The sequence below is a fragment of the Lutra lutra genome, chromosome 16 (assembly GCF_902655055.1).
Source record: "Lutra lutra chromosome 16, mLutLut1.2, whole genome shotgun sequence".
NCBI lineage: Eukaryota > Metazoa > Chordata > Mammalia > Carnivora > Mustelidae > Lutra > Lutra lutra.
In genome coordinates, this window is record NC_062293.1 from 51,682,010 (window position 1) to 51,707,515 (window position 25,506).

At 45.1% G+C, this 25,506-nt stretch overlaps 1 protein-coding gene, 1 long non-coding RNA gene and 1 pseudogene across 5 annotated transcripts; 1 reads left to right on the forward strand and 2 right to left on the reverse strand.

Moving 5' to 3' along the window:
- Positions 1-1,100: 1,100 nt before the first annotated feature.
- LOC125087418 (uncharacterized) lies at positions 1,101-20,737 on the reverse strand. 2 transcript variants are annotated; one of them, XR_007123430.1, is made up of 4 exons: positions 20,547-20,737; positions 20,119-20,365; positions 1,944-2,296; positions 1,101-1,327 (listed from the first exon to the last, which is right to left on the reverse strand). It is a non-coding gene; the product is annotated as an uncharacterized LOC125087418 (long non-coding RNA). The 2 variants fall into 2 exon arrangements; XR_007123431.1 differs by lacking the exon at positions 1,101-1,327 and having other exon boundaries at positions 1,940-2,296; positions 20,547-20,730.
- Positions 11,146-11,654, reverse strand: LOC125087417 (transmembrane protein 258-like; annotated as a pseudogene).
- Positions 20,738-21,924: 1,187 nt separating the features above from the next.
- UBB (ubiquitin B) lies at positions 21,925-24,083 on the forward strand. 3 transcript variants are annotated; one of them, XM_047707709.1, is made up of 2 exons: positions 21,925-22,077; positions 22,994-24,083. In XM_047707709.1, the coding sequence occupies exon 2, from the start codon at positions 23,000-23,002 to the stop codon at positions 23,915-23,917; it is 918 nt and encodes a 305-aa protein (XP_047563665.1). In that variant the 5' UTR covers positions 21,925-22,077; positions 22,994-22,999; the 3' UTR covers positions 23,918-24,083. The 3 variants fall into 3 exon arrangements, with proteins under 3 accessions (XP_047563665.1, XP_047563666.1, XP_047563664.1); XM_047707710.1 differs by lacking the exon at positions 21,925-22,077 and adding an exon at positions 22,345-22,362; XM_047707708.1 differs by lacking the exon at positions 21,925-22,077 and adding an exon at positions 22,358-22,447.
- The last annotated feature ends 1,423 nt before the right edge of the window (positions 24,084-25,506 follow it).

Below are 25,506 nucleotides of genomic sequence, written 5' to 3' on the forward strand. Positions count from 1 at the left end.
TCAGCTCAGGTCTTGATCCCAGGGTCCCAGGATCAAGCCCCACATGGGCTTCTGCTCAGCTGGGAGCCGGCTTCTCTCTCTCCCTCTGCTGCTCCCCCTGCTTGTGTTCTCTTGATATCTCTCTGTCAAATAAATAAATAAAATCTTAAAAAAAGAAAGAAAGAAAGAAAAAGATCCGCCCTTCCTGAACAGCCCTCAGTGGGGGTCCTGAGTGCTTACTGAGTACCAGACACTGTGCCAACGGAGGGTTTCAGCTGCCTCCATTTTGACCTCAGACTTGCTGGTTGGGTGCTCCTTTCCAGCTTGGCTCTTGGCTCAGGTGGAAGACCCCTGAGGGCAAATCATCCCCCCATCCCACCTCCCCACCACAGGAACCGAAAACTACCCCCTCCAGCAATAAGGACTTTCCTGAGCCAGGAAGACCCTGGCCACGACTGACTCCAAGACAGTGATCCAGGATTTGACTTTCACCGCCTACCCGCACCCCCCATTTTCCTATATGAACCCAGAGGGTTTTTCACCACTTTGCAGAGACCATCTTCGAGGGGCTAGTCTGCTGCCTTTGCGGTGTTGACCTCCCTGAAATAAATCCTTCTCTTGATTCACCACCACTGGACTCTGTGCCTTTGGATTTTGTCAGCCGCAAGGGACGGAGCCTGGTCTATTTGGAACCCCCGGGTCTTTGCACGCACACCTTGTCTAGTCTTGTGTGATAATCCTCACCACAAGGCAGGCGCTACTACTGTCCATGTTTTTCTGATAAGAACCTGGGTGTGAGGGACGCCTGGGTGGCTCAGTTGGTTAAGCGGCTGCCTTCAGCTCAGGTCGTGATCCCAGAGTCCTAGGATCGAGTCCCAGGATCGAGTCCCACATCGGGCTCCTTGCTCGGCAGGGAGCCTGCTTCTCCCTCGGCCTCTGCCTGCCACTCTATCTGCTTGTGCTCACTCTCGCTCTCTCTCTCTGACAAATAAATAAATAAAATCTTAAAAAAAAAAAAAAAAAAAAGAACCTGGGTGTGAGTGCAAGCAGCACACAGTACTCTGGGATCATGACTTGAGCTGAAGGCCAAGGCTGAACCACCCAGGTCCATTTCGTTTTTGGTATATATATTTGTTTAGTTTTGGCTACCGTAAACAATGCTGATATAAACATTCTTGTTCCTATCTCCTTACAGACGTGCACAAAGGCTTCCCTAGGATACAAAACGTTTACAAATCTCTTCAGACCATTAAATTATGAGCATGCACTAAGATTTTATTATAGTCTTACTGTAACAAGAATGGCTTCTGACAGAGCAGGTCAAAGATTTCTCTCTTGGTAGAAACACCTAAAGGGAGAAAAATGACTAGGTAATTTAAAGGAAAAAAAACTTTTCTGTATTTCTCTGTTACTCTCAATACTTGCGTACTTCTGACACCAGATGGGGAGAGAGGATCCCATACCAAGTAATTCTCTGACACCAGCTGGGGGTCCTACCATTTAACTCAATTCTGATGCCATCTACCTGAGGTTACCCCACAGGTTAAGATCTCAGCCTGCAATGCGGAACCCGGGTGGCTCAGTCGTTAAGCGTCTGCCTGTGGCTCAGGTCATGATCCCAGGGCCCCGGGATGGAAACCTGCAGTGGGGACCCTGCTCCATGGCGGGCAGAGGGCCAGCTTCTCCCTCTCCCTCTGTCTGCCGCTGCCCCTGCTTGTGTTCTCTGTCAAATAAATAAAATCTTAAACAAAAAAAAAAGGAGCTCAGCCCACAAGATAGTCCCCTCCCCACCCCCATGTCAGATGCCAACAGCAAGTCTCAACTGTCACCTGTACTGATCTGCTGGCTATAATCAGAAGTTCCCACTAGCCCCTCCTGGTGTTCAATGAACTTCTTAGATAGGCTCTCAGAACTCACAAAAACAGTAGACTTCAAACAAATAAACAAAAGAAACTTATAGTTACTAGATTACCAGTTTATTACAAAGGACCTAAGTCAGGAACAGCCAAACGGAAGAGACGCATTGGGCAAGGCAGGTGAAGGTACAGAGTTCCATGCTCCCTCTGGGCACACCACTCTCCCACCTCCATCTGTCCACCAACCAGAGGGTCTGCAAACCCATGACTTTTGCGATTTTTATAGAGGCTTCATTCCATAGGCAAGATCGATGAAATCATTGGCCATTGATGATTAATTCAATCTCCAGTCCCTTTCCCCTTCCCCAGGGATGGGGAAGTAGGGCAAACATTTGGAACCTTCCAACATGCTTGGTTTCCATGCAATCAGCCCCCCAATTTAAGGGTTTTCCAAAAGTCACCTTGATGTGGGAAGCAAAGGCAGAAGAAAAATTATTAAATTTCTTTACTATCTAGAGCCCACTGATAGGTCCTTGAAACAGGTAGAGTGACATTCTTCTAGGGACTCAACTGCCTCGATGTCCATACTTTGCTAAGGGCAAAAGGCAGTCCTAGTCTGAGCCCCCTTCCCCAGGATCCTGTAGTCTACTTTATTTTTTATTTCTTTTTTCTTTTCTTTTTTTTTTTCTTAAGATTTTATTTATTTATTTGACAGACAGAGATCACAAGTAGGCAGAGAGAGGGGGAAGCAGGCTCCCTGCTGAGCAGAGAGCCCATGCAGGACTCGATCCCAGGACCCTGAGATCATGACCTGAGCCGAAGGCAGAGGCTTAACCCACTGAGCCACCCAGGTGCCCTATTTTTTATTTTTTACTTTCTTTTTTTTCTGTAGTCTATTTTAACATATAAAACTTCCTTTAGAAATTCCTTTATCTCTAAACCCTCCCCTGAAGATACGTGTTGGCAATCATCCCCCGAGCATATGGCCCACTGATATACACCTGAAAGGGTCTCATGATGGAGGTTTTATTAGACAGTAATAAATGACCTTTTTCCAACAATAGCTAGCCCTCTCAAAGTCCTGGAAACCTTGCTTCCAAAATTCCTTAGAGACATACACTATCCCTAACCTTCTCCAGACTGGAAAGTATATAATGCTCCACTCCTCATGACCCTGGTATATATGGGTCCTGGCCCTGTGCTTTAATAAAACGGACTTTTTGCATCAGAGGCGTCTCAAGAATTCTTTCTTGGCCATAGGTTTCCAACCCTAACATTCTTTCCCACAACAACCTCACTAACATAAACTCTGGAGTTGGTTGAAAGAATCTTGTTATGAATAACAAAAGACATCTTTACCACACTGACCACTTAGGAAATTCCAAGGGTTTTAGGAGCTCTGTGATAGGAACTGGGACTAAGACGAATTTCTTTTTTTTTTTTTTTTTAAGATTTTATTTATTTATTTGACAGAGATCACAAGTAGGCAGAGAGGCAGGCAGAAAGAGAGGAAGGGAAGGAAGCAGGCTCCCTGCTAAGCCCCAAATGCAGGGCTCAATCCCAGGACCCTGAGATCATGACCTGAGCCGAAGGCAGAGGCTTTAACCCACTGAGCCACCCGGGCACCCCCTAAGACGAATTTCTTATGATAAATCATATCTAGTAATCATCATTAGATTGTATACAAAAGAAATGTCTCATTAAAGATCTTTTGAGTCTTGGGGGTGCCTGTCTGGCTCAGGCATAGAACATGTGACTCTTGACCTCAGGGTTGTGAGTTCAAGTCCCACGTTGGGCATGGAGCCTACTTTTAAATCAATCAGTCAATAATCTTTAGACTCTTGACTGATAGCTGGCAGTCAATGTTAGCAGATGGGTATTTAGTTTCTCAGAAGAAATCTTAATTTCATTATAATCCTCCATAAAATTGCTTAAATATTTTATCAGCAATGCTACTGGCTTCCCAGAGGGGGCTGTGAATTAGCATCACCCCCCCGCCATGTTTAAGACAATTTTTCTTCTCTAATAATTTAAGTGTTAAATAACAAAAATTCGACCCTGTAGATTTGAAAGATCTAATTGGCTTTATTAATTGGTTCATGAATCCGGAAGCATCCCATCGAGCAAGTAGAGAACTCCCAGGAGCTGTATGAAATGGAAGAGACCATTGGCCAACGAAGAGAAAGGATTATTTCATATGCCTTGCCTTAGGCAGGAAGGCAGGGGTCTTATTAGGTGGGTTACCTTCACCATCTTTTGTTGGGGTGGGTGGAAAGATTGACATAACAAGATTTCCTCATTTGTGTGGACCAGAAAATTCCTGACTTCTAGTTCAGACTGCATTCTGGGGGGGCGCCTCAGTGGCTCTGTTGTTAGGTGTCTGCCTCTTGCTCAGGTCATGATTCCAGGACCCTGGGATTGAGCCCCGCACCAAGCTCCCTGCTCGGCGGGAAGCCTGCTTCTCCCTCTCCCATGCCCCCTACTTGTGTTCCCTCTCGCTGTGTCTCGTCCAATAAATAAATAAAATCTTTTTTTTTTTAAGATTTTATCTATTTATTTGACAGAGAGATCACAAGTAGGCATAAAGAGAGGGGGGAAGCAGGCTCCCTGCTGAACAGAGAGCCCGATGTGGGCCTTGATCCCAGGACCCTGGGATAATGACCTGAGCTGAAGGCAGAGGCTTAACCCACTGAGCCACCCAGGCGCCCCATAAAATCTTTTTTTTTTTTTAAGAATTTATTTATTTATTTGACAGACAGAGATCACAGGTACGCAGGCAGGCAGAGACAGAGGAGGAAGCAGGCTCCCTGCCAAGCAGAGAGCCCGATGCGGGGCTTGATCCTAGGACCTTGAGATCATGACCTGAGCCGAAGGCAGCGGCCTAACCCACTGAGCCACCCAGGCGCCCCAATGCCCCATAAAATCTTAAAAAAAAAATTAAAAAGACTATATTTCTGGAGGAGGTTGAGACTGTATTTGGGTTGGGTATTAAGACTAAAGTTTGGTAACATGGCCTAGCATTAGTGAACCCATTTGGGATCTTGGTTTTCTTTTTAATAGAAGCAGAGTTGCTAGATCTAGGAAATACAGGTGTTCAATTTTATATTCCAAAGGGGTTGTATCAATTTATACCCTAACCGCTGTGGGTGAGAGTTCCTATTGCCCCACATCCTATCCAACAATGGATATTGTCTGACTTTTTAATTTCTGCACATTTGGAGGCTTTCAAGTGATATCTCCTCGCATTTTTTTTTAAGGATTTTATTTTATTTATTGGACAGAGAGAGATCGCAAGGAGGCAGAGCAGCAGACAGAGAGAGAGAGAGAAGGAAGCAGGCTCCCTGCTGAGCAGAGAGCCCGATGCGGGGCTCTATCCCAGGACCCCAGGACCATGACCTGAGCCGAAGGCAGAGGCCCCAACACACTGAGCCACCAAGGCGCCCCTCATCATGGTTTTAATTTGTGAATTCCAGATTACCAATCCGATTGAGCGACTGGTGTTTATTCCGTCCTATTTCTTCTTTCCTGTCCTTTAAAACTAGATCTGGGCTATCCATTATGGAAGCTGCTAGTCATGGTGTTACAGGATTTCTTTTCCTTTAGAGTGCGTGGTTCTTGCTCATGCCTCTTTGAAGAATGTAGAGCTAGACCAGACGAAGAGTGGTGGCCAACAAAGCAAAGTTTATTCAGTTTTAGTACAAAATTCCTGAAGAGGGAGGGGCCCCGAGAGGGTTGCCACAGGAGTTTCTGATCTGTGGGTTTTTATCGGATCAGTGGGTGGTTTTAAAATGATAATACTGGGGCACCTGGGTGGCTCAGTGGGTTAAAGCCTCTGCCTTCGCTCAGGTCATGATCCCGGGGACCTGGGATTGAGCCCCGAATCAGGCTCTCTGCTCAGCAGGGAGCCTGCTTCCTTCTCTCTCTCTGCCTGCCTCTCTGTCTACTTGTGATCTCTCTATGTCAAATAAATAAATAAAATCTTTAAAAAAATGATTAATACTCCTTGTGCCTGTCATCCAATAAGGTTGTCACGTGGGAAAGGGAGGAGGGCTCCTTCCTAGGTGGTGTAAAATCCTTTTAAGGGTGGTTTCCCCTTATGGGGGGGGACAGCTTTGTCCCTGCCTGCCTTTCTTCCAACTATCCTTCACCAATATGTGATTATAATTAAAACTAAATAGGGGCGCCCAGGAGGCTCAGTAGGTTAACTGTCTGCCTTTGGCTCAGGTCCTGATCGTGGGGTCCTGGGATGGAGCCCCAAGTCTGGCTCCCTGCTCAGTGGATTCCTCTTCTCCCTCTCCCTCTGTCCCTCCCCTGCTCGTGCTCTCTCTCGAGCTCTCTTTCTGACAAGTAAATAGATGAAAATTTTTTTAAAAACATCTTTAAGACATGATTTAAAAATAAATGAGTAGGGCGCCTGAGTGGCTCAGTTGGTTGAGCGACTGCCTTCGGCTCAGGTCATGATCCTGGAGCCCCGGATTGAGTCCCACATTGGGTTCCCTGCTCGGTGGGGAGTCTGCTTCTCCTGCTGACCTCTCCCTTCTCATGCGCTCTCTCTCTCTCATTCTCTATCTCTCAAATAAATAAATACATTCTTTTCTTTCTTAATAAATAAATTCTTTTTTTTTTTTTTAAAGATTTTTATTTATTTATTTGACAGAGAGATCATAAGCAGGCAGAGAGGCAGGCAGAGAGAGAGGAGGAAGCAGGCTCCCTGCTGAGCAAAGAGCCTGATGCGGGGCTCGATCCCAGGACCCTGAGATCATGACCTGAGCCGAAGGCAGCGGCTTAACCCACTGAGCCACCCAGGCGCCCCAATAAATAAATTCTTTTAAAAAAATGTGTGGGGTGCCTGGGTGGCTCAGTGGGTTAAAGCCTCTGCCTTCAGCTCAGGTCATGATCCCAGGGTCCTGGGATCGAGCCCCATATGGGCTCCCTGCTTGGTGTCTTCTTCTCCCTCTCCAGCTTCCCCTGCTGTGTTCCTTGTCTTGCTGTCTCTGTCATAAGTAAATAAAATCTTTAAAAATTTTTCATTAAATTAAGATGATAGGGCCCCTGAGTGGCTCAGTTGGGTAAGTGTCTGACTCTTGGTTTCCACATGGTCTCAGGGTTCTTAGATCAAGCTCCGGGAAGGGCTCTGAGTTTAGAGCAAAGTCTGCTTAAGATTCTCTCTTTCCCTCTGCCTCCTCCCCCACCAATCCCCCCCCCCCAACACACATTCTTTAAATAAATAAATAAGATACATTTTTAAAAATCTTTAATTAAAGAAAAAGAAAGAAAACAGGGGCACCTGGGTGGCTCAGTCTGTTAAGCGTCTGCCTTCAGCTCAGCTCATGACCTGCTTTTAGCTCAGGTCATGATCTCAAGGTCCTAGGATCGAGCCCTGTGTCAGGCAACCTGCTCAGCTGGGTTTGCTTCTCCTCCTGCCTCTGCCCCATCTTGTGCTCCCTCTCAAAATCTTTTTTTTTTTTTTTAATATTTCATTTATTTATTTGACAGAGAAAGATGTCAAGAGAGGGAACACAAGCAGAGGAAGTGGGAGAGGGAGAAGCAGGCTTCCTGCTGAGCAGGGCTGGGCTTGATCCCAGAACCCTAGGATCATGACCGAAGCCAAAGGCAGAAACCCAACGACTGAGCAACCCAGGCACCCCTCAAATAAATAAAAACTTTTAAAAAAATAAAATAAATGAATTAAGTGTTAGAAATATTTCGCTAGTGCTTACCCATTTTAATAAAAACTCTATCCAAGCTGTACCAATCCCTAAAGATTTCCCAAAACTATTTAAGCACCGAATGAGTTTTATTTTTTCTTATTTTTTCCTCTTTCTTTTTAAAAAAATTTATTTTACTTTATTTATTTGAAAGAGCGTGAGTTGGGGGCGGCAGAGGGAGAAGGAGAAGCAGACTCCTTACTGAGCCAGGAGCCTGATGTGGGGCTCTATCCCAGGACCTTGATAGCATGACCTGAGCTGAAAGCAGCTGCTTAGCCAAATGAGGCGCTCAGGTGCTGCACCCAATGGTTTTAGTGTCTTATTTGCAAATATGTCATCCATATTTGGATGGGCAGATTGATTTAATTAATTCTGATTCATCAATATCTCATGGATTACATTTGTGGTATTATAAGAAATTTACCTAACCCAGGTCACAAAAGCTTACTTACTTCCAGAAGATTTCAAGTTCTCATTACATTTAGGTCTACGATCCGTCTTGAGTTATTTCTGGTGCGAGGCCAAGGTCTGTCTGTTTGCTTATGGATATCCAGTTGCTCCAACACTATTCCTTCAAAATAATCCTTTCTTAAAAAAAAAAAAAGATTTATGGGATGCCTGGGTGGCTCAGTGACTTAAGTGTCTGCCTTTGGCTCAGGTAATGATCGCAGGGTTCTGGGATTGAGCCCCACATCTGGCTCCTTGCTCAGCGCGGAGCCTGCCTCTCACTCTGCCTGCGGCTCCCCCGACTTGTGCACTCGCTCTCTCTAATAAATAAATAAATAAAATCTATAAAATAAGTAAAGGACATTTATTTATTTGAGAGAGAGCACGAGCTAGGGGAAGGGCAGAGGGACAAGCCGATTCCCTATCGAGTGGGGAGCCCAATGTGGGGCTCGACACAGGGTTCAACCTGAACTGAAGTCAGAGGCTTAACCCCCTGAGGAACCCAGGGAGCCCAACAATCCTTTCTGTAGAGGCTGCTTTTAGGCAACAGTCTTGAGCAATGGGAAACGAGGTAGAAGGGCCCACAGGGACTGCCAAGCTGAATGCAAACAGGTTCATTAAGTCATAGGCCCTAATTGACCCATGGGCTACTTATGACCAGGCCCAGTTACTAATAAAGGAAAAATTCCAGATTATTCCGTATTCCCTCATTCTGCCCTATAACTGGGGCCCCTCATGACCGTCTCATGGCAGACGGTCTCTCCTTTGCTGTCCCGTCCAGTGCAGATTATTCAATAAACTTCTATGTCCTTTGTTTGCCCTGAGTGAACTCTTTCAGGGCACATACCACCAACCTTTGCCAGATCAGGATGCCTCACACTTTCTCCATTAAACTTCCTCGGAGCCTTTGGTGAAAATCAGTTGCTAATAAATGCAAAGATCTGGGGTGCCTGGCCGGCTCAGGACGAAGAGCTTACAATTCTTGATCTTGTGGTCGTGAGTTCGAGCCCCATCTTGGGTGTAAAGGATTACTGAAAAAAGTAATAAACTATTTTTTTTTTCATGGAAAGATCTATTTCTGTACTTTATTCTGTTACATTAATCTATTATTTCCATCCTTATGCCAACAACACAGTCTTGATTAACTGAGTGTTTATAGTAAGCTTCCGGTCAGGTAAGGACTCCAACTCTGTTCATTTTTGGCTATTCTAGGTCCTTTCAGTTTCCATATAAACTTTAGGATCAGCTCACCAATTCCTAACTTTTATTTTTTTATTTTTTTATTTTTTAAAGATTTTTATTTATTTATTTGACAGAGAGAAATCACAAGTAGGCAGAGAGGCAGGCAGAGAGAGAGGAGGAAGCAGGCTCCCTGCTGAGCAGAAAGCCCGATGTGGGGCTTGAACCCAGGACCTGGGATCATGACCTGAGCCGAAGGCAGCGGCTTAACCCACTGAGCCATCCAGGCGCCCCTAATTCCTAACTTTTAAAAGCCTGCTGGGGTCGGGGCACCTGGGTGGCTCAGTCGGTTAAGCATCTGCCCTCGGCTCGGGTCATGATCTTGGGGTCCTGGAATTGTGCCCGCATTGGGCTCCCTGCTGAGCAGGAAGTCTGCTTCTCCCTCATGCTCCTGGTTGTGCTCCCTTCTCTCTCTCAAATAAATAAATAAAATCTTTAAAAAATTAAAAAAAAGGGGTGCCTGGGTGGCTCAGTGGGTTAAAGCCTCTGCCTTCGGCCCCGCATTGGGCTCTCTGCTCGGCGGGGAGCCTGCTTCTCTTCCTCTCTCTCTGCCTACTTGTGATCTCTGTCTGTCAAATAAATAAATAAAATCTTAAAAAAAAATAAAGCTTGCTGGGATTGCATTGGACCTATAGATAAATTTGGGGAGAATTGTCATCTTAATGTTGACTACTTCAAATTGTAAACATTTGGGCAAATTAATAGATTTTTCTTTCCTTATTCTTATTCCAGCTTGCTTAGGGGCTGATGAGTATGGTTTACTGGGCCATAACCATCCCTGTTTTCAGTCCTCACTTCAGTAGAGGCCTAAAATTGAAGTTTGGTTTTATTATTTAAGAAAAAAAAAAAAAAAGGTCAGTTTCCTTTTCCTCCAGAATCACTTTCTTGTTTTTTAGTCCTGTGGTTTCTTTTCTTTTTTTTTTTTTAAGATTTTATTTATTTATTTGTCAGAGAGAGAGAGGGAGAGAGAGCAAGCACAAGCAGACAGAATGGCAGGCAGAGGCAGAGGGAGAAGCAGGCTTGACGAGCAAGGAGCCCGATGTGGGACTCGATCCCAGGGCGCTGGGATCATGACCTGAGCTGAAGGCAGCTGCTTAACCAACTGAGCCACCCAGGCATCCCAGTCCTGTGGTTTCTTGGGAGCATTATGGGGCCTGAACCCCCGCTGGTCCCCTTAATGACTGGCCTTTTTTATATTCCTTGAGGCTTCCCTCGGAGTCCTATGGACTCCATATTAATTCATTCAACCAGGAACCAAGGAATTTTATGTCCGCAGTATTGTGGACAAATGCTGTGGGCCAAGGGCAGGCAGCTCCCAAGATGGGCCACAATGACATGTCCATTATTTTCAGTTGAAAACAATCAAGGTCCAAAAGACTCAGGAAGAAACTTTGACCTACACCCCCCGCACCCACGAACAAATGCCTAAAAAGAAATTAGATAAAGGGCCTGTACCAGGGAAAAGTATTAAACATATTTTTTTTTTTAATTTATTTTTCAGAGGGAGAGTACAAGCAGGGGAAGTGGCAGGCAGAGGGAGAAGCAGGCTCCCAGCTGAGCAAGGAGCCAGACGCGGAACTCAATCCCAGGACCCCAGGACCATGACCTGAGCTGAAGGCAGACACCCAACCGACTGAGCCACCCAGGAGCCCCTGAACTGATCTAAGAGACTTATCTGCTTCAGGCAAACTTTCTTTTCCAAGCTTGTCCTTTCACCTTCCTGCTAATGGCCTTCTTCTACTTTGCACTCCCAGACTCCCACCCCGCTCCTGAGCTCAGGATGACAGATGGAGATGCCTCATTTTGCCTGACGGTCTTGGCAATTTCATGTCCGTGTGAATTCCCCGTGTGCAAAACTGAATTTTATTTTCTCCTGTTAATCTGTCTCAGTTAAATTTATTTATTTTTATTTTTTGGACGGTCACCCATCTGCCTTTATTGGAAGCAGCGGGTGGGACACTTCCAGCAACAGTAAAAAAATTAATTTGTAAAAGCAGGAGTTCAGTAAAGCCATCTGATTGGAACCCTTGGGAGCTCATACGTAGATGCCAACCCAGAGCAGCAAGAAGAGGACTCCAAAGCCCATGAAGATCGAGGCCACCAAGGAAATGAGGAGCTCTTTATAGATTCCCCAGTGTACTTGGTGGAGGTGACCTCATAAAGGAAGAACCAGGTGGTAAAGAACATGCCAACTGCCAACAGCACCACAGTCAGATGGGGGAAGACAGCAGGGTTCACTGGCTGGTGTGTCTGCTCATGGCCTCGAGCTCCATTTTTGCCAGGCACGGGGTCATCCACCACTCCGCCACTGGAATTTGGGTAAACTTAATTCTTAGTCCAGCTGGAGCCTTGGATAGAGGAAAAATGTCTTCCTCCCCAAGGAGGTGAGAAAAAGGGAAGAAATAGCACAGATCCCGCAATGAGCATGAACTTGGCTGGCCTGCCAGATGGAAGGAAGGTTGTCATGGCAGGATTAATGGGACTGAAGGGGATGCGGAGGCGGTTGAAATGGAGAGGGAGGTATGTATGCATTGACCGTGCTGGGCCTGTAGGCCATGGTAAGGAATCTGGAGTTTACGGTAGGTGTAATAGGAAGCAGAGGAGTGACCGGCCGTGAGTGATGTAATTGGAATTCCTGGATTCTCCAACAAAGGACCATGCCCACTCTGATTTTACTGTCCTTGACTTGGGGCTGGGAGGCCTGAATGCAGAAGAGGCATCAGAAAAATCATCTCCGGGCGCCTGAGTGGCTCAGTGGGTTGGGCCTCTGCCTTCAGTTCGGGTCATGATCTCAGGGTCCTGGGATCAAGTCCCGCATCGGGCTCTCTGCTTGGCGGGGAGCCTGCTTCCTTCCCTCTCTTTGCCTGCCTCTCTGCCTAGTTGTGATCTCTATCTGTCAAATAAATAAAACCTTAAAAAATAAAAAAAAAGAAAAAAGAAAAACCATCTCCAATATGGCTAGGGAGTCCAAAAACGGTGAGATCGTAGACGCCTCCCAATAAACAATGAGCCCTCAAAGCCTGTGGCTACCTATAGGGGTATCAGCCTGCACTGAGGCTGTGTGTCTGATCTAGGAGGTTTGAACTTGACCTTGACATCCTGGTGAATCCAACTCAAGGGTCTGCCCAAGGAAAACTTTCCCACTCCTACCAGCTGTGGCTGGTATGTCCTTTATGTCACCCCCATTTCTTATAAGCTCCTCTACTACAGTGTTTCTCATATGGTGTTGGAGTCATTTACAGCTACTTGAGGAAACACCAAGTTGTTTAACTGTGCTGTATGCTGGGGTCACAGATAACTGGTTGGGTGAATATCTGTGGGGTTATGATCAAAGACAACATTAACTATGAGGAAATTTGGATTGTTTCTGGAGCAATTCTTTGCGGTCCCATCCTTACAAAGACTGCTTTTGACAAAGCATTAACAGTGGATCGATCACAGGGCATATATGGCCCAGCTCCATCCAAATATAATGTTTTCTTTGTTCCAAGCCACACCATCCGAGATCTTGGACCAACTGGGTTGGACCCTCCCAGATCAGCGAGACTCGAGTCTCTCCATCAAGGACCAGCACAGGTAATCACTGTAGTAAAATTCTTTTTTTCTTTCCAGCTGTGATATAATCAACAAATAGTATCGCGTGAGTTTAAGGTATACAATGTGATGACTTACGATGATCAAGATGATTTCAGATTTACTCTCAGCAACTTTTAAGTGTAAAATAGAGTATTGTTGACTTTAGTCAACATGCTCCACATTAGACAGAACCCCAGAACTTCTCCGTCTTAGGGCAGCAGAATTCTGGATTCTTTCCCCCGGAGGGATGCAAGAGAGAGCATTATCCATTTGCCACAGATTACACCTATATTAGACATTTGTCTAAGAACAAGTTCTGTTTCTCTTGAACAAATCAATCTGTCTGTATCTTAGGGACAGTATGACATATGCCTAATCATGTTTTCCTCTTTGCTTTGGCCACGTAGGAAACTTAGCACTGAATCTGTAGCCTTTATCTAGTAACCATAAAGGACCTGTGGAGACCATCAGCACAGAGATTCAGAGGCTCTAGACTCTGGCAAACCTGGGTTGAAATCTCACTTCTGCCACTCCTAGCAATGTGACTAGAGGCCACTTACCTGTTTTTTTCCCCAGGAGTATGTAAAAACAGGCACAATCACTGTATTTACTTTGGGAAGTTATTTTGTTGGTAAGATTAGGGCATACAATGATAAGCATAGGGCCTGGGACAACTATCAACAAAATTGTAATCCTTTCACTCAACGGTAACCAGTTGTGTGTGCTCTAAGATAAAGCAACACACATACGTTTTCCACCTCAGAAATGTGTAAATTATATGATTTTGATTAGCCATTTTTAAAAATCTGCTATCTATACCCTTTTCTAGAGGTATAAATAAGAGGCTCCAGAAAACACCATAGTGATCATTAAATCTGCATATGGACGGTTCTCCCTCTCAAGACACACACGGCACAGCAAGGGAGCGTATCTTACACGTCTCACAGGATTAAGAAAACATGGAAAGGAGCACGTCCTGATCAGGCATTCGTTACTTAGGGTGACCCTTGGTCACTGGTCATCGTATGCTTGTTACTATTCATGTCTTCTGATATGTCCTCTGACAACAGACCTGTTTGGATTCAAAGGGCAGTTTTTTTTTTAAAGATTTTATTTATTTATTTGACAGACAGAGATCACAAGTAGGCAGAGAGGCAGGCAGAGAGAGAGAGAGGAGGAAGCAGGCTCCCTGCTGAGCAGAGAGCCCGAAGTGGGACTCGATTCCAGGACCCTGGAATCATGACCTGAGCCGAAGGCAGATGCTTTAACCCACTGAGCCACCCAGGCGCCCCTCAAAGGGCAGTTTTTAATTCCACAGTAATTAAGGAACCTGTTCTTTACCTTCCTTTTGGCATCAAATAAATTCAAAGAGAGAAGATCTATTAGGGTGACACTAATGTCTGAAACATTAACATAGTAAGTCTCAAACCGGGTAAATACATCTTTGTATTTTATAAAAGGAGACTGTAACATTTATTTTCTTCTTCTTCTTCTTCTTTTTTAAAGATTTTATTTATTTGACAGAGAGAGACACAGTGAGAGAGGGAACACAAGCAGGGGGAGTGGGAGAGGGAGAAGCAGGCTTCCCGCCCAGCAGGGAGCCAAACACGGGCTCCATCCCAGAACCCTGGGATCAGGACCTGAGCCAAAGGCAGATGCTTAACGGCTGAGCCACCCAGGCGCCCCTGTAACATTTATCTTTTAAGAACCATTTTTAATCTTTTTTTAATTGCTGGAATCAGTGTCCTTTCACTTCCTGAGACATCTTTGTGCTCTTTAAGGATTTACCTGAGCTATCTCAGGGATTTGCTCTGCCAGATATTTGCTTAATTTAACTTTGTTATAGCTTTACTGAGGAACAAATGGTGCACGATAAATTGCACATATTTAAACTCTATAAATCGGTAAGTTTGGATATATGCTTATACCCATGAGACAAGCACCAAAATCAAGATAGTAAACATTTCCCTCACCCTCCCAGAGTTTCTCCTGCCTTTCATAACCCATCCCACCTCACTCCTTCTTCCTGCCTCCATCCCAAAGTGACCATTGATCTGCTTTTCCTCTTGATAGATTAGTTTGCATTTTCCAGAATTATCTTGAGATTCGTCCATGTTCTTATGTGTCTACATGGTTCATTTCTTTTTATTTCTGAGTAGTAGTCCATTGTATGGCTATACTACAGTTTTTCTAATCAGATGAATTTACATAATTGTCTCTCTCCATACTGTCTGGGGGGGAAAAACTGTCTGGAAAAACAACTACAGCAAAACACTAAACCTGTGGGCCACCTCTAGCAAAAGGACAGACTTTAATGCCAGCATGTTCTAAACTCATCTCACTAATTTAATTTTCTCTTCTTTCTTCTTTTGTTGTAAGTTCCCACATTCTCTTATCTTTTAATTTTGTCACGTACATTTAAGTCAGTCATCTCGGTTCTTTTCTGAAATAAGGATCAAGTACAACTAAATAATGTCCAGTTTTTTATTTGATTTTACCACTTACTTCTGGTTTTTTTTTTTAAGATTTTATTTATTTGACAGAGATCACAAGTAGGCAGAGAGGCAGGCAGAGAGAGAGAGGAGGAAGCAGGCTCCCTGCTGAGCAGAGAGCCTGATGTGGGGCTCGATCCCAGGACCCTGGGACCATGACCTGAGCCGAAGGCAGAGGCTTTAACCCACTGAGCCACCCAGGCGCCCCACGTCTTCCTGTTTTCTTTAGGGATGCTGGATTTTGTTGACTTGGTCTACTTACTTACAGATGTTCATCATTTCCTGCTTAGACAGCTGCTGCCATCTCCAGAGTCCTGGTCTCTGAGCTCATCTCCCTTCTGTTCACCTGCTATGATGTCACCAGACTATCATTCTACAGCAGAAATCTGATCATGTCATTCCCACACAAAACACCTAACCAAAGGATCTAAAGTCCTTGGCATGATGAGGCAACTCATTAGTCACTCATTCTTTCAACAAATATTTACTGAGCACTGATTATGTATCAGGCTCTATGCTAGCTGGCTAAGTTTGGAGGCATGGTGACAAACTGGAGAGATGTGGCCTGTACCCTCATGGAATTTATATTCTAGCAGGGAGACAAACAGATTTTTTTTAAATGTGCGCAATATGATTATAAACTGGGTAAACATGAAATTGTTATTAAGTAACCAGGGTGCTGTGACTGAGTTCTGAGAGCAGGGGTGGATGGCAGAGGTGGCCCCTTTGAGGAGGTGACATACATTCTTTTTTATTTAAAGATTTTTATTTATTTGACAGACAGAGATCACAAGTAGGCAGAGAGATAGGCAGAGAGAGAGGGAGGAGGAAGCAGGCTCCCTGCTGAACAGAGAGCCCGATGCAGAGCTCGATCCCAGGACCCAGGGTTCATGACCCGAGCCAAAGGCAGAGGCTTTAACCCACTGAGCCACCCAGGTGCCCCGAGGAGGTGATATTTATAGTGCTTGAATTATGACAAAGAAATGGCCATAGGAAAGGCTCTCGGCTGAGGAAACATCAAGTACAAAGGTCCCGAAGTGGGAGAAAGCTTGGATGGCCAGTATGGCGGATGGGACAGTCGTTGCTGGACAGTTGAGCTCTGCCTGCTTCTCCAGCCTCATTTCCCAAACCACAGACCCACATGCAGGCACCCTAAATCCCAGACATGCACAGCTACCCCACTCTTTCTTCAACGTGCCATGCCTTCTCATTTTGCACCTGCTCCCTCCTGATGATCCTACTCCTGGTGTTTGGGTTTCTAAATAATACCTCCAACAAAACCTTTGGGTTCCTCTCCTACCCTCTTCCAGGCACCAGACTGCTCCTTCCTCCTCTGGGCCTTCGTAGAAGTCTGTATGTACTTCCCATTTTTTTTAAATAGCTAGCATTTCCTGAGTGCTTTCTGTACAGTGGGGACTATTCCAAGCACTTTACCTGTATACTCCACTTTATGAGGCAGGTCCATTTATAATCCTCAAAACATCGATGACCAAGAAATTATTACTGACTCTACGATACAGATGAAGAAACAGAGGCCCAGAGAAGTGACATCACTCATCCCCAGTTACACAATGAGGAAACAGCAGCCAGGATTCCAACCCAGACAGTACAGTTTGTATGTTAACAATGAAGACCTTTTGCCTTTCAAGATTGAGAACAGTGGCTAACACTCATGAAACTCTCCCTATGTGCCAGGCTTCTCAACTCTTGACGTGCATGAACTTACTGCACCCTACAACTCTCTGAGGTAGACACTAAGTCCTCACAACAGCCCCCTTACTGGCACTGAGACTAGAACTTTCTTGGGTGGAGCCCAGGTCCTGTCCCAGTCAGCAATCCCAATGTCTCCTACACCCAGAAATTGCTGAACAAATGTCTGCTGGATGGATGAATGAACTATCAGACCCAGTGTTTTTTTTTCTTGGCTCACGAATCAAGAGCGTACAGCGCCCAGAAATAGTTGCTTGGAGAAAATTATTATAATGGAATATAAATCTGTTGTAGTAAATATATACCTATGAGAACTAATATAAAGGCTAACTTCACATGCATATTTGCTGCATTTTCAAATGTGAGGTAGGGTAATTCCTTTATATTTCAGAGATTGTATTATATATTAGAAGATGTACTAACCGACCAAAAATGGGGCAAAGAGCTGCTTCCAAGACAGCTCCCACAATAAATCTAATGTGTGTTGAAGTGTTCTCACAGCTCACAAAAACAACACATCAACTTATAAAACCATCTCCATCTTTTGTCTAGCTATTGTTCTTTGACTTGACAGCAAATAAGTTTCACTTATTAGACACAATGAAGAAAAGTTTAAAATGTCATTGAGGGGGGTGCCTGGGTGGCTCACTGGGTTAAAGCCTCTGCCTTCTGCTCAGGTCATGATCCCAGGGTCCAGGGATGGAGCCATGAATCGGGCTCTCTGCTCCGCGGAGAGCCTGTTTCCTCCTCTTTCTCTGCCTCCCTCTCTGCCTACTTGTGATCTCTGCCTGTCAAATAAATAAATAAAATCTTAAAAAAATAAATAAATAAAAATAAAATGTCATTGAGGGGCACCTGGGTGGCTCAGTTGTTAAGCATCTGCCTTCAGCTCAGGTCATGATCTTGGGGTCCTGGGATTGAGCCCCATGTCGACTCCCTGCTCAGAGAAGCATCTGCTTCTCTTCTCCCTCTGACCCTCCCCCACTCTTGTGCTCTCTCTCACTCTCTCTCAAATAAATAAATATTTTTAAAAATAAAAATAATAAATCAGTAGGGAAATGCAAATCAAAACCACAGTAAGATATCACCTCACACCCATTAGTAACAAGTATTGGTAGGATGTGGAGAAATTGGAACCCTTGTACATGGCTTGTGGTTATATAAAATGGTGCAACCATTATGGAAAACTTAAAAACAGAATTGCCATAAAAACTTAAAAAAAGAATTACCATATAATCCAGCAATCCCACTTCTGAGTATATATCCAAAAGAACTGAAAGCAGGATCTCAGAGAGATATTTGCACACCCATATTCATTGCAACATTTTTCACAATAGCCAAGAGGTGGAAGAGACCCAAATATCCACAGACAGATAAGTAGATACACACAATGTGGTATATACATACAATGGACTATTAGCCTTAAAAAACAAAGAAATTTGTCACATGTATGGATGAACCCTGAAGACATTATACTAAATTAAAGAAGCCAGTAAAAACAAATACTATAGGAATCCACTTTGATAATGTATCTAAAGTGGTCAGAATCATAGAAATAGAAGGTAGAAGAGTGGTTACCAGGGCCTGGGGGCGGGGAGAAATGGGGAGTAGTTGTTAAGTGGGTACAGGGTTTCAGCTTTGCAAGATGAAAAAATTCTAGGGGCCCCTGGGTGGCTCAGTGAGTTGCGTGTCTGCTTTCTGCTCAGGTCCTGATCCCAGCGATCATGCCTCGCATTGGGTTCCCTGCTTAACAGAAGAGCCTGCTTCTCCCTCTCCCTCTGCTGCTTCCCCTGCTTGTGCTGTCAATGAATAAAATATTTTTTTTACAGTTGAAGAAATTCTAGAAATCTACAAGTCACAGTAATGTGAAATATAATTAATACTACTTAACTGTACACTTAAAACTGGAAAGAGGATAAGTTTTATAGTATGCTGTTTTTTTTTGCCGGGGGGGAATAAAAAGCTAAAGCAAATAACAAAATGTTCAGATTTAATAAAGTTGGGTGTTGGTTATGTGGTTGGTTATAGTTATTATCTCCAACTTCCATTTATGTAATATTCCATAGTAAACATTTTTTTTAAATATTTTTATTTATTAGTTGACAGAGATCACAAGTAGCAGAGAGGCAGACAGGAGAAAGCAGGCGGGGCTCAATCCCAGGACCCTGAGCCCATGACCTGAGCAGAAGGCAGAGGCTTTAACCCACTGAGCCACCCAGACGCGCCCCAATGTAAACATTTTAAAGTAGCTATGTTTTATTGGACAGATTTCATAATTTTAAGGCCCAAATGTAAAGACAATACAGACTTTCTCCCTGTGTTCATTTGGACATTCAACATCAAAGTTTCTAACTTGCTGGTAATGAATCAGGAGCTTCATAATTCTATTGAAATAAACAGCCAAACGAGGAAATGACAAACCACTTATTAACTCTGTATTTTAAATATCAGATGATAATGTCAAGAAAACAACTGTGAATTTATCATTGGAAGCACAGTTTTCGCACAGATTTTTATTAAAAGACATCTAGCCAAGTGAAATTACTTAGAATCTTTGTTTTTTTCCAAAGGAACTGCCTACACAAAAAATATTTTGTCTATGGAAAATTAACTCTGGTTTTTTGCTTTGTATTTTGGTGCCTGAGGCTGTCACTAAATTGGGGTGTTCCCCCCCAATTGAACAAAGGTAAAACTGCATTACATTTACTACACATGTATTGAACACAATGCCAAGTATTGTGCTAAATTATCAAATTCCTGGTCTTTGGGATTTTATAATTCTGTTCTCTAACTTGTTTACAAATCATCTTTTACAATTTACTGCCGGAAATGACATTATGACTAAAATGTTCACTTAAGGGACGCCTGGGTGGCTCAGTTGGTTAAGCAGCTGCCTTCGGCTCAGGTCATGATCCCAGCGTCCTGGGATCGAGTCCCGCATCGGGCTCCTTGCTCGTCGGGGAACCTGCTTCTCCCTCTGCCTCTGCCTGCCATTCTGTCTGCCTGTGCTCGCTCTCTCTCCCTCACTCTCTCTGACAAATAAATAAATAAAATCTTTAAAAATAAAATAAAATAAAATGTTCACTTAAAAACAGACCATAAAAAATTCACCTTGTTTTACAAGGACAGCACTTGTCTTCCTTCTGAAAACATTTTGCTTTGTTGAGGTTACCAAATGCCTCACTTTGGGAAAACATTAAACCAGGAAGCTGTATGACTAACTTGGTTCTGGCAATTGCTAGAACCTCCAAATGAAGTCATCCTATCCGTCAGAAGCTCTCCATTCTAGATTATTCTACCACCCAAACTCCATGACTCAGGAGAAGCTGCCAGTTCCTGACGCAAACTCAGACTCATTCTAAGTTTAACAAAAAACAAATAAAAAATTTAAAAAATCACACTTTGTGACAAAAAAGCCTTTCATCAGCGACCTCCAAGTGCAAAATTAAAGAAACTTATATTTATCTGTTATTCTAGTAAACAGACCTTACCCAACTTTAGTTCATTTAACTTAAACTGTTGTTAGACTCATCATTTACCTGTCTATACTGTTAACTCACGGACACCGTTTTGGAAAAGGACGCTTAGAAATGCTGTATTTCAATGACTGACGACCTTTTCTGAGGGGTATGCCGCTGATTTGCATTAACGTGCTCATCTGCAGACTACTCCTCACTTAGGGAGGTCGGTTATTGCGCCACAAACAACCCTCTGCTTGTTTATTTCCACCCCCGGCTCCATGACTCAGACTCTGGGCCACGTGTCCCCCAGAGCCCAACGCGCCTGCCTTAGTGGCGTTCCTCGGGTTATCTCCTTGCGGGACATGGGGCCACACCCACGGCGTAGGGAAACCAGCTAGAGGGGTCGTAGCTGGGAAATGCCACCTTATAGGGTCACACGTTTGGAGGAGAAACACTATTTTCTTGTACACGAATTCCTCGTCTCCCAAAGCGGGTTTTCGGCTTCCCGATCCGCAGCTCTCTTTTCCCCGCAACCAGGAAAACAGCAAGGAGGTGAAAAAGACTGCAGGTTTCTGCCCACCGTCGTGGTCACCGGGAGCGCTAGCCGAGTCTCTCTGGGCCTCCTTGGTGGGGGCGGGGCGGGGGGGGTGGGAGGCCGGCCCCCCACCCCACATGTCTCGACCCGAGAGTCTAGCGTACGGATTCTCCTCGGGAATTGAGAAGGACAAAAGCATTATGACTCTAAAAAGAGTGGCATTAAAGTTCCTTCATCCTGCTATAACCAAGGGCGAAAATGAAACCAGCCCGTACGGGCTCGCGTTAAGATGGGGGTGGGAAAGTGTGCTTCCGCTGAAGACACTGACAAAACAAAGCGGCGGGCTGCGCCGCTCCTGAGCGCCTCCGAACCCGAATCGGGGTGGCCCTCCCGGGAAAGTCGCTGCTGAAGACCCTTTCCCCCTACCTAATGCGGGAAAAACCTAAGACTTAGGGGGGTTTGGGACTTCGGAGGCGAGAGCAAACTACCCCTCCTCCCCCACCGGCCGGAAGCACCCCTCTCTCTCAATGGCGCTCCTCTGTGGCGCACGCGCACCGAGTTACTTAGCAACGTCGGCGCTAACCCACCCCAGCTTGGAGCCCAGCAACAACCGAGCCGCCGCGTGTCCCACCAATCAGCGCCGGCCTCGCCTTCACACGCTTCACCAATCAGTGCCGGCGCTGCAAGGAAGTTTCGAGAGCTTTCGAGGAAGGTCCCCTTAACTCAAATCCATCCGCCAGATAATTTTTCTACTTTTTCCTAAGGGAGGAGAAGGGTCGCCTGGAAGAGAGGGGAGCTGATTTTTCAGGTTTTTTTTTTTCGGCTCTGAGGAACTTGGGGCTCAGTGGAAGGGCCTAATCGGGCCGCGGGAGGTGGGGCCGCGCGAACTACTTTCAGCCGCGTACGGACACGGCGGCTACGTAAGCAGTGATGAGTGACGCAACAGACGCTGCATAAATTTCAGCCCCGCGGAGCCGCCTGCGTTCAGGAGCGGCTGGCATTGTCGGGTGTGGGTGTCTTGGTGTTTGAGTGATTCGACGAGATTGCGTTCAGTGTCCTTCCACTCGCTAACAGGTACTGGCCGGCAGCCTTCGAGACCTAGGAGGAGTGGAGAGGGGCTTTTAGTGAGACCAGGCTGACGGATTGGGAGGTGGGGGGGGGGTGCCTAAGGGAAAGGGGTTGGGGGAGGGGAGGGCGAGGTGACGCGGCGCTGCAGCGCCGGGCCTTTCCGGAAGAGTGGGCCTTGTTTACGTGGAGGGAGCGGGGGCGGTTGGCGCGCGCGCGCCGACAGAGACCAACCGACATTCAACCAATGGAGATTCCATCGAGTCTGCTTCAGGGGGGGAAGGAGGAAAAAAGGTAGTCTAGTATGCTTTCTAGAACTGTCTTGGGTTTTGAATCCCAGCGCGGTGAAAGGGTCCCACCTCACTTTTTTCTTCAGACGGTAATTTTTATTTACCGAGATTCGGGTTTTGTTTTGTTTTTAAATTCTATGTATCTTCAGGTTTTGGGGAGATTCAAAGGGTGCGGGGGAAGACGATTTAGAAGGTTCTAGAGTAATTAGGGTTCTGAATATTAACCTTTGGGGTTTTTTTGTTTCTTGTTTTTTCTTTTCCGTTTAAGTTGAAGCCTTGATTAAATTTTGCATTCAGCGGCTGATTCAGGAATACTAAAGGGGGGAGTTGTGAGCGATGTTAACGTGGTTAAAGCACTTTGGAGGATGAAGTTAATTGTTCGCTTTAGAGAATGGGTTATAGGTGTGGGTAATAAAAAGATTTTTAAGATTTATTTACTTCGGGGGAGGGGGGAGAATCCGTCAGGCTCCATGTTTAGAGCAGATCCTGACTCTCAGGGCTCTCTCCCACGACTCTGATGACCTAAGCGGGTGTCTTGAGTGAAGGCACTTAACCCATTGGGTCACCCAGGCACCCCGCTAATTAATACAAGGATCTTGAGATGGTACGCTGACGTTTTTCTTCTTAAAATCTAGGTCAAAATGCAGATCTTCGTGAAGACGCTGACCGGCAAGACCATCACCCTGGAGGTGGAGCCCAGTGACACCATCGAAAATGTGAAGGCCAAGATCCAAGATAAGGAGGGCATCCCCCCTGACCAGCAGAGGCTTATCTTTGCCGGCAAGCAGCTAGAAGATGGCCGCACTCTTTCTGATTACAACATCCAGAAAGAGTCCACCCTGCACCTGGTCCTGCGCCTGAGAGGTGGCATGCAGATCTTCGTGAAGACCCTGACCGGCAAGACCATCACCCTGGAGGTGGAGCCTAGTGACACCATCGAAAATGTGAAGGCCAAGATCCAAGATAAAGAGGGCATCCCCCCTGACCAGCAGAGGCTTATCTTTGCCGGCAAGCAGCTAGAAGATGGCCGCACTCTTTCTGATTACAACATCCAGAAAGAGTCCACCCTGCACCTGGTCCTGCGCCTGAGAGGTGGCATGCAGATCTTCGTGAAGACCCTGACCGGCAAGACCATCACCCTGGAGGTGGAGCCCAGTGACACCATCGAAAATGTGAAGGCCAAGATCCAAGACAAAGAAGGCATCCCCCCTGACCAGCAGAGGCTTATCTTTGCCGGCAAGCAGCTGGAAGATGGCCGCACTCTTTCTGATTACAACATCCAGAAAGAGTCCACCCTGCACCTGGTCCTGCGCCTGAGAGGTGGCATGCAGATCTTCGTGAAGACCCTGACCGGCAAGACCATCACCCTGGAGGTGGAGCCTAGTGACACCATCGAAAATGTAAAGGCCAAGATCCAAGATAAAGAGGGCATCCCCCCTGACCAGCAGAGGCTTATCTTTGCCGGCAAGCAGCTAGAAGATGGCCGCACTCTTTCTGATTACAACATCCAGAAAGAGTCAACTCTCCACCTGGTTCTCCGTCTGAGGGGTGGCTGTTAATTCTTCAGTTTTGAATTTGTAGTGCCCAATTATGGCATTGCTCTGCACTATAGCCATTTTGCCCCAATTTAAGTTTAGAAATTACCAGTTTCAGTAATAACTGAGTCACTGGTTTTCTCAATAGCTGTTCAAAATGTTAATAAAAGTTTTGTTGCATGGTAGCATACCTGGTGTCTGTCGTGAAATTATGTAGTGGTGTGGGGACTATTACCTGATTAAAACCATGTTCAAAGAAGGGGCTTAGCATTCAAAAAGTCCGTTGCATCAGCACTAAGTCATTTTGTTTGAGAAAAGGGTGTGTTACGGGGAATTTGTCCTTCATTCAAGGTATGTCTGAATGATCTTGATGTAAGGGGGAACCATTTTTTAAGTATTGCACAATTAAAAGTTGCTGAATATGGAGGCTTGATGAGGGGAAGCAAACTTGATTACTATCTTCCTCTTAAATAGTGGTAAACAAAGCTAATGAAGCATTATAGAGAGAAATGAAATTTTGGTTGAGGCTGCTAAGTTGTGTCATCGAGTATTTTGGTTACTGGTTGACTGCTCATGTTGGCTGTCAAGTGCCTTCCATTCAGGTTCTGACCATAGGTTATGAAACCCTAATTTTTCTGCAGTACATGAGCTTCAAACCAAGTGGAGTCCTCGTCAACAGGTTTGGAAGAATTCAGGTTTGAGGAATGACCTGATCCAAGGCAACTTGTTGACTTTGGTCTTAGGCAACAAATGAAGGTGGTTCCTAAAAGTAAGCTCTGCCTAACATGGGCTTTGAACTCTCAAAGCTGTTGAGATCAAATGGCATGTTCTGCCAACTGCTAGGCGCCTCACTGGTCCTTAATGATAATTTCACATTTTTTTAAGGAGAATCTAAAATAACAGCAAATGAGCTGAGACTTGACAAAAACCTTCACTATAGAGTCAGCCAGATGCAAGCAGTTCTTACACATCAATACCAATAAACATGTTTCCAATAAAATGAAGTAAAAACCTTATCTGGATGGGAGGGTACCCTTTATTTGTTAACGATACCTTAAGTTCTCTCTCCTGCATTCACAATACCCTGTTGTGGAACTTCAGTAAAGAGCTAAAGCGGTTTTCAACTTGGGACAAAATTGGGAGTTGAAGGGAGTGCAGTGTAAAGGGGAGAAGTTGGAAGCCCTCTTGGGTTTTCCCAAATTGACACTAATAGGAAAATAACTTCTGGTGCAAAAATGTAATTTCAAGTGTGCTGTTAGGAGTAAGAACAAGAACTTAAAGATAGAACAGCAGAGCAGGGAGAGAAGCAGAATGAGAAGTAGGCTTCCTGCTGAGGAGTTCTGTCATGGGACTCAATCCCAGCGCTCTGACATGATGACCCAAGCCAAAGACACACCTGACTGAACCACCTAGGCAGCCAGGGGAGTAAGAACATCTTAAGTCACCCAGAGGTGTGTGACGACAAAGCTGTACATTATGCCAAGAAACAGGCCTCTGTAGCTATACCCGACAGTGGCTGGCTTGCTGCATAATTTTGGGAACTATTTTAGCTGTAGTTTCTTAATTTCTGTCCTAGAAATATAAGATTGAGTATGAAATATTAAGTTGGTGTA

Excerpts from the sequence above, each read along its gene's own strand:
- UBB (XM_047707708.1), top strand. The coding sequence starts at position 22,373 with ATGCTTTCTAGAACTGTCTTGGGTTTTGAATCCCAGCGCGGTGAAAGG. Across the intron at positions 22,448-22,993 it reads CTCACTTTTTTCTTCAGACG|GTCAAAATGCAGATCTTCGT; the intron begins GTAATTTTTATT and ends CTTAAAATCTAG.